This window comes from Sarcophilus harrisii, chromosome 4 (genome assembly GCF_902635505.1).
Source record: "Sarcophilus harrisii chromosome 4, mSarHar1.11, whole genome shotgun sequence".
Classification (NCBI taxonomy): Eukaryota; Metazoa; Chordata; class Mammalia; order Dasyuromorphia; family Dasyuridae; genus Sarcophilus; species Sarcophilus harrisii.
In genome coordinates this window covers 202,881,027-202,894,730 of record NC_045429.1, presented here as the reverse complement: position 1 = coordinate 202,894,730, position 13,704 = coordinate 202,881,027, and the positions used below count along the sequence as shown (strand labels likewise).

Here is a 13,704-nt window from a genome sequence, read left to right as displayed (position 1 = left end):
AAATATCAATTTTACTTTGTCTTACAATAATTTCAGAAAATTTAAAAGTCTAATTGCTTGTTTCTTTTTGGAAAGAACAAGGACTGAATGTAAATGTCTAGTTCAGAAGTACTTTTAAATTAATTTGAAACAGAAGACAAAGATTACTTTGAAAAATTCTTTTTTCTCTGTTTTTTCATCTACAGAATACATTTTTATTCAAATAAAATTTATAATATTAATAAATATTTCACTTTTCCTACTAACTTTAATTTTGGAAAAGTTTTTCTTGGGAATGAAATATGTTTGGAAATGAAAAATTTGGTGACTCAGAAAGAAAACTGACTTTTATGAGCTAAAAGATTTTTATAAGTGTTTCAATATTATGAAGGACAGAAAGATACAGAGATGGGGTTATAGAACATAATTTGTTATGCATTATTGAAAAAATTAAAAATTCTAGTGTTTCCTCATTATGAGAATGGTTATCTGACAGTGGAGAAGAAGAGAATAAAAGAAGAGATGATGAAAAGAAAAATAGATCATATGAGGGGAAGAAGTAAATGAGTATATTTGTCACAGAGAGTATTCTAAACATTTTATTTTCATCAGTTATAATGTTTACAGTTTCCAAAATGAACAAAATCTGTTCACTTGGTAATCATTATTTAGAGTCCTTAGTGTACTTATCATGTCAGATTTTATTAACACTCATAAGGATGCTAAATTCTTAATGGCTGCTGTGTAGGATTCACACTTAAAAGTATAAATTATATTATTTCATATATTTATCCCATACTTTTTTACACTGTAGGGTTGTAAACTGTTGTAACATTCCCTAATAGTGCAAGTATTTGTATAAATAGTACCTTGTACAATGGTGAAAGATTAATGATTAATTTGTAAAGAAAGAATGCCACTTTAAATGTACACAAATTAAAATATTCTCCTACATGCTTATTCATTTTATACGTCAAGAAACTAATGGAGACAAAATGACAAAAGGCAACTCTTTATAAGGCCACTGTGGCTAACTCTAGGTTACAAGAGTCAATACAGCAGCCACTTTTCAATTTTCCAAGGTGTCTTGAGGTTAGAAGTTGATTCCACTAAGGCAAACATCAAGTAATTTCAGTGTTGTCCAGAAGACTGAATGGCCAGATTTCACAGCCATTTCTTTCAAATGTATTGTTCAGGCCGGGTTACTTCATAGCCAGGTCAGTCAAGGCATCAGAGACCTTGGTGTTGACCTCTGCTGAAATGCTTGCTGGGATGATATTCAGATAAATGTCATACTGCTGGTCCATGCCAAGATAGCTGTCACTCATGAGATAAAGTGTGTAGATATACCTAAGATATAAAAATAGAACAACACTGTATATTAGCAAATCTTTTTTTTTTTATCTCAGGATTCCGTTATACTTTAAAAAATTATTGCGTTCCTTCCAAAGAGCTTTTGATTATGTAAGTAATATCTATTAATATTTACCATATTAGAAATTAAAATGTCTATTATCATGAAAACAGTTTTGCCCTCAAGGATTCCTTGAGCCTCAGGGGACCATCAGGAGCCCCTGGACCACACTTTGGAAACTGCTGCCATAGGCTTTCCTTTTTCTGGTGAGGTTAAAAAAAAATCTAATTCTAAATCTTTGGGAATATTAGTTATGCCAGTTCATCTTACCTTCCAGATACTTCAGGAGTATAAAAAGCAACAGAGATAGAATTCCGATTTCTGATATACCCCACTCTTTTCAAAGCAACAAGTTCTTTTTTATCTATCTCGCCCAATATCAAAAACCACCCTTCATCCTTGGATTTGGGAAATCTAGGAGCACTAGCTTTGCTATCTTGTTTTCCCTAGAAGAGAAGAAAAAAAAGTTCAGTTAGTAGAGTTGGGACTTTTTTTCAGTTTACTTCTTGGTTATGTTTAAAAAATTTACCCTAATTTTGTTTTTTGAAGATAAAATAACAACTCACATTTACATAGTACTTTCAGGTTTGCAAGGTACAACCTTCACAACAATCTGTGATATAAATAATGCCAACACTATTATTCACATTTTACAAATGAAGACAGTGTGGCTTTGGGAGACCTACTTGACTTATTTATGGGCAAATTCTATCTTATGAGATAGAATTTGAAACTAGGTCTTTTGTCTATCAGTCTAACTTTTTTTCTATTATATCATGCTGCTTCTTAAAGAAATATACTTAACAACAACAGTTAGCCTCAACTTTTCCCTATTTTATCAAAATTGAAATGATTTTGTTTAGGCTTCAATGAAGATTTTCAAAGTAAAACACAGAATTTTTATGGCTATAACCATGAAGATAGATAGATATTTTCATCGACAATAGGGTTCCAGAGAAGTGATTTAAAGAAATTGCAACTGGAAATGATGTCTTAGTCAAGAAAAGTTACTGAAATAGTAAGCACATTTTTTGGGTATATTACCATAGGAGGGAAAGAGTAGGGAAAGGGCCTAATGAGTTTTAATATTAGTGAGAACTTCTCTTAGAAGTAGGGAACTCTGTAAAATCCAATTAGTAACTAAAATGAGAGAAAATGGCTTTATCCTTCATGTATTATGTTATTAAAAATAAATTCATATGTATGAGTTTTAATATTCTTAGGGGAATCAAATTAATTCAGGTGTCAGAAGCAGAGAAGAACAAGTATTTAGAATTTTCAAGTAATTTCTGAGTTACCATATTACACATGTTAAATCCTTTGGTAGTGGACAAATGCCATGTTAAGAGCAATGACTAATGTCGAAAAACCCTGTCTGCTTAAAGCTGTTAGAGAAAAGAGAATTCATGAATTACATGACAGCATTAGTCATCTAAGAGATATGCATGGTGGTGTGTGCTGGTATCTGGGGCAGAGAATTTGAGAATGGAAACTGAATACTATACCTTCTGGTACCCCATGTGGACTCTCTGCAAGTTGACCTGAAGCACATACTCTTGATCAGCATGTAACTTGATCCATTTTTTGTCATCTCGTCCATCTGTTGCCAAAGTTGGGATACACAGTTCATTCTGTCCCTCAGCTGAATCCCACGAGCCTTTAATGCTCAAGTCAACATCTATCACTGGCAAATGAGACAAGAAATTCCAAGCCTAAAAAAAAAGAATAAATATGAAACCCATGTCAATTAAAACTGGATGATTAACTAGAAAATATTGTGTTCTGTTGTTTGAAAGCTTTATTAACATAATGAAGAGGATATATATATATTTTGGGGTCATTATCTGAATACCTGATCTTACTGCTAATATTACCTAATCAAACAGTTTATGAAGTGGGATAGTCCTTTACCACATGGCAGAATATGCTGGGTTTTAAAATACTGGCCAGAGTACCAGAATATTTTTGAGAATTATGTATCATGACACTCTTCTAACTTCTAAAGCAGAAGGCATATCTTGAGGATAAGAATTCGGGAACCTATCACTGAACCTGAAAAATGCTCCTAATATAAGCCAAAGTATAAAGTGTTATTTTTAATTTGGTAGCAATCACTGAATATTGATGACCTGAAATTTTTTCAAGGCTTACTGACAATAAAAGTAAATTTTTCTGGATTTGGTTTTAGTTTTTTGAAAGGAAAGCATTTCATGGTACACTTAGTTTTGCTCTAGGAAGAATCATGCATTTTGGCATATTATTCTGAGAAAGCCAACAATGAAAGTATATGTCAAAGCAATGGATAACAATGAACTTTGATGGTTTCATCCCTGCTTTTTTAATTGAAAGATAGCAGTGGGAAATGAGGTTACAATTCCCAAGTGAAAGGACATTGCAAAAAGGCCCCAAAGCAATTTTATAATTAATTGCTGCCCTGGTTTCACAATATTTACTGTGATAGTAGTGCCAATATACCAATAAAACCTTTGTTTAATCACAACTTTAACAGTTAATATCCTAAAAGCCTTCAAGGATGTGTGGAAACAATCTTTTTAGTTTTTCCTACAAATTTACTTGTAAACTCTGACTTTGTTTTCTGAGATTTTTTAGTGCTTGTATAAGTACATCCAATTGAAGTGAAGTAGTTTGATGAACCAAATTATCCCTAAGGAATCTTAAAAAAATGTAAATCCATGCATTATTTTTCAGAATTATTGAACATTTCAATTTCCAATCTATGCTAGTCTTGGCCATCTCAAATTATGACTTATATCATATCTTATTGTGAAATGATCACAACTTTGAAGCAGCTACCCATGCTGTGCTTCTAGATTGACTATGACAAGAAGGTACCTGCAGCACACCAATCACTGAGTGGAAATCAAAACCAAGAGTTCTTTTTAAGAGTGTCCCAAGTGGGAAAGAAACATGATGTTATATAAATACACACATTCCTGTTTGAAATACTCAATGTTGTGAGGCAAAGCAAAGGCATTTTCTATAGAAAGTGAGATTTCACCTTTTTCCTCCCCATATTCTTGCCATCAAAACAGGTGCCAAGATAACTCCCATGTCTAGCTTGGTGAGATATTATTTCACAAAGGCAGAATAAAAATGGAGTTTGTCTGTATAAGCTTTAACCTCTATATAATTCATGTTTTTGGACATACAAAGCATACATATTGTCTATTTGTGTGTGTGTATATATACACACATACATACGTATATCTTCATGTATATAAAGCGTGAGCTATTTTTGAAGAAACTGCTAAGACATTTCAATACCAGCCAAACATATTTATCTGAGGATTAATCTTCATCTATTGAATCAGGCGAGAACACTGCCGTGCATACAATTATTTAATTAGCAACCAAATCCTCTGCCAGTCAGCAGTCGTTCCAGGCATACTGATGGGGCAGTAGATGCAAATCTCACAGTCGTACTGCTTTTTCTCATTACTACTGCAATTAGCACTTAAATTGATGCTTTAAACATACTAATTTCTGGAATAATTCAGGATTTGTATGTTACCTGGGATTGCCTCACAGCAGAGACGACACCAGATTGCTCTGCAAATTGAAGCACTTTTGAGCCAAATAACCATCATCATATCAGACAGAGCCAATTTGCATTTGGTTTTAAAGATAACAGAATGGCAATTTATGCAAATAAATTAAGTAAGTTTACTTCTGAGTTCTCCCTGAACTAATTATAACAATGTTCTAATTTTTCACCACATCTAAAACTTGGACTGAAATCAATGTATGTTATGTTAGAAATCTGTTGTTGTTAAAAGGAACCTTGTTTTGATTTAAATAAATTGTCTTTATTCAAAATTTTGATGGTAATTTAGTTAGAATACAGGCATTTATTATGGATATTAAATTTTTTTGGGTGCCAGTTTTGGGTTCAACAGAAACTGAACAGTCAGGCAATTTTACAACCTGTTTTACTTTTCACAACTCAAGTTCAAAAATAACTTCTTAATAAAACCCCCTAAACCACTTGGTTCTAAGGTTTTCCTTCTTTCATATCTATATTAGCAATATATGAATGTTATGTTTATTGAATGTTAATTTTGGGATACTTTGGACTAAAAATTGTTTAAGAAATAAAAGCCTGAGGTATGCAAAGTCTTTCTTGCCAATATGTAGTTTTTACCCTTTCAGAAACATGAAGGGATGACTCACATAGTTTTTCAACAGAAAATAAATTCATCTTCTTACATAAATCATACTGTGAGCAAATACTGAGTTTCATTAACATTTTTTTTGAAGTTCTAGGAGCATTGATATTGATAACGTATAAAGTCTGACACCATTGCTAAAAGAAAAAGAAAAAAAAACCGCACCCCTATCATCATTATAAAAAAAAATGAACACTGAAACTGGAAATGTGTTGATTATGCTAAAAGCTGGTTCACACTTCCCAGGTGGAAGCCAAAGTAATAAGTTACACAAGAAATGGGATAAATTAGTGGTTATTAGGAATAAAGAAAAATAAGAGCAATAAACTGCAAGAAGGGCAAGAAAATACATCTAAAATAAAAAAAAAGGGAAAAATAAAACAAGGGACTAAAAAAGAGTTCTGAAAAGTTCTCATGTCAGTCCATTCTTCTGCTTCCATGTGGAATTCCAGATTATTCTGGAAGGTTTAAGGTGTTAATTCTACAACTTCCTTTGACAATGGTATCCTTGGGACAAAGACCACATATGATTGAGGATGTTCTCATTGATACCACAAGGTTATTTTGAAAGGAGTGCAAAAGTATTCTTATGACTGCTTCTATTCTTTAACTACAACACACAAGGAAGAGACTGTTACCTGTGTAACATATGTACTTTGAAGTTCTCCATTTACAATGGAATTGAATATTTTCTCTTTGCCTTCACAAGCAGCAATTAATTCAGGAAGACACTCGATGGGACCTTGATAACCTCCAGGTGGACCTTTTCTTTTTCCTTGGCTCCATTTCCTGTGAATATAACCAAAGATTACAACATAATAATTCTAGCTCACCATAAATGAAGATTATCTGACAAAGAGCTTGTTCTATTCAACAACAGAATTTATTATGATAAATTTTTTTTATCATTTATTAAATAAGCATTTATTAAGCACTTACTATACAGGCCAGGTACTGTACTTAAGCACAGCAGATACAAAGAAAGGCAAGAAGTTAAAGTGTGGGGAGGAAATCATATTAACATGTACACAAAAATTTTTTGACAGTCCTATATTATTTTTTACAGAAAATTATACTAGAAAGTGGTGAGACTTATCAAAAGAAGGATGATTGTCAGGTGATGAATATTTTCAGTCATAGTAATTCATGAAGATTGTCTACTAGAGCATATGAAAAAGTGAATTGAATCACAGAAATTTTGATCCTTGAAGTACTTTTTTCAAAGACATTTAATCCCTGAAGTTATAAAATAACTGCTAATTATTCTACAACTACAGTGAATGCTCAGTAAATACCTGTGGGCAGTGAGTGAATTTGTTGGGAAGTTAATTTCTTTTGGGATACAAATTTAGTACTTCTGGATGTGCATTAACTTTTTCAAGCTATTTATTAGTTTTACCACTTCTTGGGATAGGCATTTTTTTTATGGTCAAAAATGCACCTCTTGATATGATTACTTGACTAAATCTTTAGAAAACATGAAATTAAATATGTACTATGGGAATCTCTGAGTTAGTAAGTAAGATATGTTATACCAAAAGTTTAGGACATACAAATCCCACTTGTTTAGGAGAAACAAATTCTATTATTTGTTTACATAATAAGCAACAAATTGAACAGTACTAACATTATGCCATTATGCCATTATGTAAATTTGGGGGGACTTTAGTCAAGGAGAGGAGAACTAGACCTGGAAATCACTTGTTATGGAGAACTTCCGGGCAGAAACTCCGTCTATCAGTGGCATTTATAATCTAAGAGTTGCCTAAGATACAAAAGGTTAAGTGACTTGCCCATGGACACACAGCCAATATGAATAGAATTATGAGACAAAAAAACAGGTTTTCTTGATTCTGAAGTTTCCTTTTTTTCATGTCACACTGCCCATCAGCTATGAGACATAATAACTACTAGCATTTATACAGAACTTCAAGGTGTGTGAAATTCTTTATAAATACTATCTCATTTTGTACTCATAACAACCCTGGGAAATTATCATCAGTTTCACTTTATAGAAAAAGAAAACTAAGGCAGAAGGAGATTAAGTGACTTTTCCAGGTCAAATAGCTAATAAATACCTGAGGCTAGATTTGAATTTAGGCCTTCCTGATTCCAGGTCTAGTGTTCTAATTTACCTGTTGCCATCACCATTGCTACCATTTTGATTTCTTCTTTCAGTTGCCATTCATATATATGTAACTCCAGCATTAAATACCTACTAGATATTACTAGTATCTTTTTCAAATGTTAATAAAACCACTCTGCTCTTGGTGTGCTATCTTACTCAATTTAATAGATTTTTGGATGGCCTTGGAATGGTCATAGACCAGTTCTCGGTTCCTACTATTAAAGAATGTTCAGGAGTTGTCTGTACTTCTCACAATGTCTCATGGACTTGTGACATTGTTTTTAGTTAGCAAGTCTTAACTGATAAAACAAGGTTATCTTGATGTCAAAGCATTTAACAACATGAGTTTAAATGAAGACTATTTAATAATTCTAAAGAGTAATCTGTCAAGAATAGAGGCATGGAGAGGTTAAAATCTGATCAGGTTAAGTAAACATGCTTTCCATGTGCTAGGGAGGCACTGTGCTAAGTAAAAAGGATACAAAGAATGGCAAAAGCAAAAAAAATCCTTGCTCTAAGGTAGCTCAGTCTAAAAGAGGAGATAATGTATAAACAAAAATGTATAAATAGGCATAAAACTGGATAAACTGGATAAAACTAGAGATAATCTCTGAGGAACAGTACTAAGATCAAGGAGGAACATGAGGAACTTCTTTTAAAAAGCGTCATTTTAGCAGATACTCCAATGAAGTCAGGGAAGCTTGGAGGTAGAGAGCACGTAAGAAGTGAAACAGAATCCCACAATCTATGTTAGAGCCCTGGTCACAAAGACCCAAAGGGGTCTCTTTCTTCGAAACGAGGGCACAGTCTAGGATATAATGTGAAATTTGGTGCCTAAGTGCTAATTTTAATACAAACATACATACATTTATACACACACACATACACACATACACGCACACACAAAGCCTACACAAATAAAATAATTCTGTACCTGAAAAGATGAAGATGGTGCTGCTCTATGTTTGGCAGTGTAAGAAGAGAAGAGTCATTTATCCATCGACCCTGGATTACCATCTGAATCAGACTGGTAATATTCAGGGCAGTTACCAGCCAGCCTTGGTTTGCTGCAATATCCAACATTGCCTAAGAAAGAGAAAATACATACATATAAAAATAATATGACATCTTACTCTTGTGTCTAAACAGAAGAACCTTTGGAATTTGCTGCAGGTCTCTTTATTTTTCATTGTGTGGCTGAATTACACTATAAAACTCATTGGAGCCACTATCCCTTTTTAAAAGATTTAACCTTACTTTTCTCTGTGTGAAAAAGATAAGGTAAAATGATATTATAGCATTCCTCTTACTTTGTAACAAGTGATAGATTTGAAATTTGCTCTCTAATTGCTTTGCATTTTAAAAATTAATGAAAAAAAAAATCCCAAAGAGCCAGAAGCCAGGTCATTATGGCTTAGGAATCACAATGCAACTACCTTCAAATATGAGAAAAGCTCTTCTTATTGGAAAAGTAATGAAACATTTTCTGCAGGACCCATAATCAGGAGAAAGGGAGGAAGTACAGAAAAGAAAAACTTAACAAAATGGAATGAGCTGCTTTAAGTAGATTTTCCTTCACTGGAAGTATTCTAATTTCTAGTTTGATGAGGATTTGGTCAAGGATATTGGGGAAGGAATTCTTATTCAGATATGGGTTAAACTACACGGTCTTTAAGAGTGCCTCTGTGAAATACCTATTATGTGTAAGGAACTAATGCTAGGTCTTTTGAATAACACCAAAGAGATGACATAGGGGATATTAAATAAAATATGTAACATTGCTCAATAGCAACATGGTATATTTTTAAATTACTTAAAAATACACAGTATTTAGTACACTAATGGTTGTTCTGTTATTCTGTACCTACAAAGATATCTGATTAGAACAGACTGATTTAAAATAATCAACAGAACTAAAAAAAAACAAAAACAAAAACAACAACAACCTTATTTCCAGTTCAACATTAGGAAAAAAATCAATATAATTTATCATATTAAAAACCCAAACATCCAAAACTCATGATCATTTAAAGAGATGCACAAAAAGTCTATGCCAAAGTGAATCATTCTTTTATGCTAAAAACCCTATGTAGTATAGACTTAAAAGGATCTTAAAACACACACACACACCATCTACTTAATATCCAAAATAAGCATTATTATGTGATGTGTATACTGTAGAGCCTTTTCCAATAAATATGGGAGTGGAAGCAAGGATATTCACACTCTCCTCACTATTAATCTAATTCTGGAAATGGTGGAAGAAGGAAAAAAGATAGGATAAAAACATTAAAGACATAAGATGAGTAAGGAGAAGATAAAACTAAAATGATTTGATGATGATATGATATTCTTAGAAAATCCTAGGGAATCAGCTACGATACCAAGATAAATAGTTTTACTGAATTTTCAAGTTATGAAATAAACCGTCAAAAAAATCAACAGCATTTTTATGCAATAATAACAAAATCCAGGAAACAGACACAGGAAATTCCAATTCCAAATATCTACAAAATGAATAAAATACCTGGGGATCAACCTGCTAAATCATACATAAGATTTATATATGTCCAATTATAAAGTTTTTCATAAAGAAGTAAATAAGTTAAATAGCTGGAGGAATGTAGAGTGCTCATGGGTTATGCCATGCTGTGTTTTCCAAAGTTAATTTATGCTTTTTAATGGAATATTATTATACTGTAATAAATTATTTAATGAATAAATAGAAACATGGATTTATATAAATTGATGCATAGTAAAGAAGGCAGAGCCAAGAAAGCAAAACACCAATAATTACAACAATGTTAATATAAAGAACCTTCCACCCCTCAAATCAAAAATGAATATAATAAAATTATACAAAGATAAAGCATGATTCTTGAATGAAGAGACAGGAGAAGATAGTAATTACTGGAGAATCTACCTCTTTGTGGATTTGAGTGGTCTTCAATTACAAATTTCACGTGCTTTGCATATGCATTTTTTCCATTGCATTCATTAGTTGCAATGATTCTCTTCCCCTCCCCCCCCAAAAAAAATACTATTAGTTACATAGCATATTTGGAGTTGGAAGGCATAAAAAAGATGTTGGGAATATCTATGAAGTTATAAGAAAGAGAAGACATTACTCAATAATATTTTGAAAAATAAATTATCTTTCATGAAATTTAAGCTTAAATTAAAAGAGTAATCTTCGTATAGTCTTAAACTTACTATCAGCAAGAAGATTAAAAACTTTTAGAATCCCCCTCTGGAAAACATATCCCTCTTTTTTCAGTGCAAATATCACAGCTCATGATCTTAACAAAGTACAAACCCCTAATACTTCTAACTCATTTTATATGCTGCTAGTAGAAGGATGAAGAGCTATGCATATTAGTCTATACATTTAATAAAATGTTTTATGGACAAACAAAAGGCTGCATTTACTTAAGGCAAAACTAAACAATGAAATCTTCTTTAAACAAAAGAATTGTTTATACAGACAAATCCATTTCAATTAAATTAGACTGATTTTGGAGAAATGCTGCCATAAAGATATATGAGTTAGTATGAGTCATGGTTAGACAGCCATATTACATTAGTAGCCTACAATGTGAATCTTAATACATTTGGGGCATTCAGAGTTGAGAGTAGCAGGGATTAGAAGTATCCAGTAAATGCTTAAAATGTCATTTTAATTGCACTCATTTCATTTCTTCATGAACATGTTACTAAGATGTACATTTGCATGAACATATCTGGAAAAAGAATTTTAGAAATGCTTTTTTGGCAATTTAAAATTAACTGCTGAACAAATGTAACTACTTATCTACACTTAGTTCCTTTTGAATCGTTTGAAAAATGATTATGAAATCATTTTATTTTTTCTCGTTTTTTTTTCTAATTAAAGAAGTACATCATAATCCTTTGAAAATAATTTTGCCTGAACTTAACTTTCTCAACAAATGGTCAAATCTATAGCTCCCATCTATGTTGTACACAATAGAAAAATAGCTTCAAAAAAACCTATTAACTTTTCATAAAAGCTTTCCACCTGTGAGGTCTGCTTTCACAGCCATACCTGATGTTTCTAGGCTTCTGCTTATTGAATTGCATTGCAGAAAGTCTTTGCTGACTAGCAAGAGTATGAAGAGAATAATTTTTTGAACCAATGATTTTATAACTCTGCTTGTAGAACAACCTATAAGAAGGCAGTACTCTAAATATAATGGAAACATATATGTTTTAAAATCCAGGGATAATTCAAATCTTATACTCCTCTCATACCCCTGCTGAGCTGATTGAAATCCATCAGTTTTCTATGAAGCAAACGGAATGAATCAAGGCAAACTCATACCCATGACGAGTAGAAACATATCCTATTCAGACAAATATGCTATTCAGTGTTAAAGTAAAAGGAGAGGAGATAAATGAGTAATTAGACCCAATGAAGCATCAATATTGTATAAATAATTATAACATTGTACTCTTAGTGATCTCAGTTTTGGTGTTAAATTATAATTTGGCTGGAAATTGCGCCATGTTGACAGTTTGCATACAAGTAGAGTTGGTTAAAACATCTGTTTTTAACTTTGAAGTTTTCCTGATGAAACTGAAAGTTTTCACAAAGTTTATAGCATTTCTTAATAATTTTCCTTAGTAAAATCCAGATGCGGGATAGCAAGAAATAATGCTAAGTAACTGCTTACATGAAGTAAATAATATCAAAAGGCACAGAAATGAATTGGAAACTCTTAACTTTCTTTTCTCCAAAAAGAAAGATCAAGAATCTTTGGTGGCAAGAGCACAGCACACAAGACAAGGGAAGTAGTGTATAAGCCTGTAAGGGGTCAGGTCCCATTAAGCCTTTATTTTCAAGCTAGTCTAACTGAATTCAGTATAGTAAAGAATCACAAACCTTTTTGTGCAAAGGAGTAGCAACAAGAGCCTATACTAGGAATTGCTATAACTTGCAGTAAGTGTCTAACGCAGGCTTTGAAGTAAGATCTTCCAAACTTTAAGTCTGACCATCCAATGAGCCATCTAGCTAGCTACTTAATTTGTAGAATGGTTAGAAGGAAGGTGAGATAAAGTGAAAGAAACAAAAGTCATTTATTCATCCAATAAATATTACGTGACTATTATGTGCAAGGCATGGTGAGCTAGGAGCTGTTAAGAAGTTATTGAAAAAACATTAAAAAGCAGATGAAAATAAGAAATTAGATCATGTTAATGGTGAAAGGAAGTAAATGAAAAACATGGAGAACTGACAGAACTTGGAGGTTGACTGGATACAAAAAAGCAAAGGTATATAAGATAGCTCACAGGTTTTGACCTCTGATCACTAAGGGGATGGTGCCAACGTTAAAAGAAAGAGAGTGCTAGATCTGAAACCAGAGGAGTTGGGTTCAAATCTTAGTTCTGTCATTTGTTCCTTCACTTCTCTCTATGCAGTTTCCTTATCTATAAAATGAGGACTACCATCTTTTTAAGTTTTAAATTTGTGATCCTATGTTCCTAACTGGTGTGTTTCCTCTTCCATAAGCTGACATATTAGTATTCTTAAAATAGTGCTCTATGTGATTATAAATTTCAGTGGTTCAGCTTCTAATACCAAATATAGCCCAGTTTTTAAAGTCCTCAATAATTTGGCTCCCATCCTCTTTTCTAGACTTATTTCATATAAATTCTTTTCACACACTCTCTATGTTCTAGCCAGACTGCATCAGGTTATTAACATAACTCAATGGGATATTTTCCATTTCTGTGCCACAGCAGAGTTATTCCCTCATTTCCACTACGCTATTTCTTTAATTTCTACTGCATAGAACAGAAGTTAAGAATGAACAAAGATGCTATCTCATGAAGGAAGCCTCTCCTGATTACAATATGCTTGCTACATAATTTTTTTCACTCATTCACTCCATCTCCTTAATTATTAGTTTGTTAGTGTTGTATATCTTACATTTACTTTTAGTTTATATGTTGTACCCAACTACTTGCAGAATGTAATA

At 32.5% G+C, this 13,704-nt stretch overlaps 1 protein-coding gene across 1 annotated transcript in view; it reads right to left on the bottom strand.

Moving 5' to 3' along the window:
* Nucleotides 1-289: 289 nt before the first annotated feature.
* The window catches only part of ASCC3 (activating signal cointegrator 1 complex subunit 3), a 323,207-nt gene continuing 309,792 nt past the window's right edge, over nucleotides 290-13,704 (bottom strand). Inside the window, exons 38-42 of the mRNA XM_003769315.4 lie at nucleotides 8,643-8,794; nucleotides 6,219-6,369; nucleotides 2,899-3,105; nucleotides 1,664-1,839; nucleotides 290-1,329 (exon numbers count right to left, since the gene is read on the bottom strand). Of these exons, the coding sequence (XP_003769363.1) occupies nucleotides 1,182-1,329; nucleotides 1,664-1,839; nucleotides 2,899-3,105; nucleotides 6,219-6,369; nucleotides 8,643-8,794 (834 nt within the window). The 3' untranslated portion in view covers nucleotides 290-1,181. The remainder of the gene's footprint in view (nucleotides 1,330-1,663; nucleotides 1,840-2,898; nucleotides 3,106-6,218; nucleotides 6,370-8,642; nucleotides 8,795-13,704) is intronic.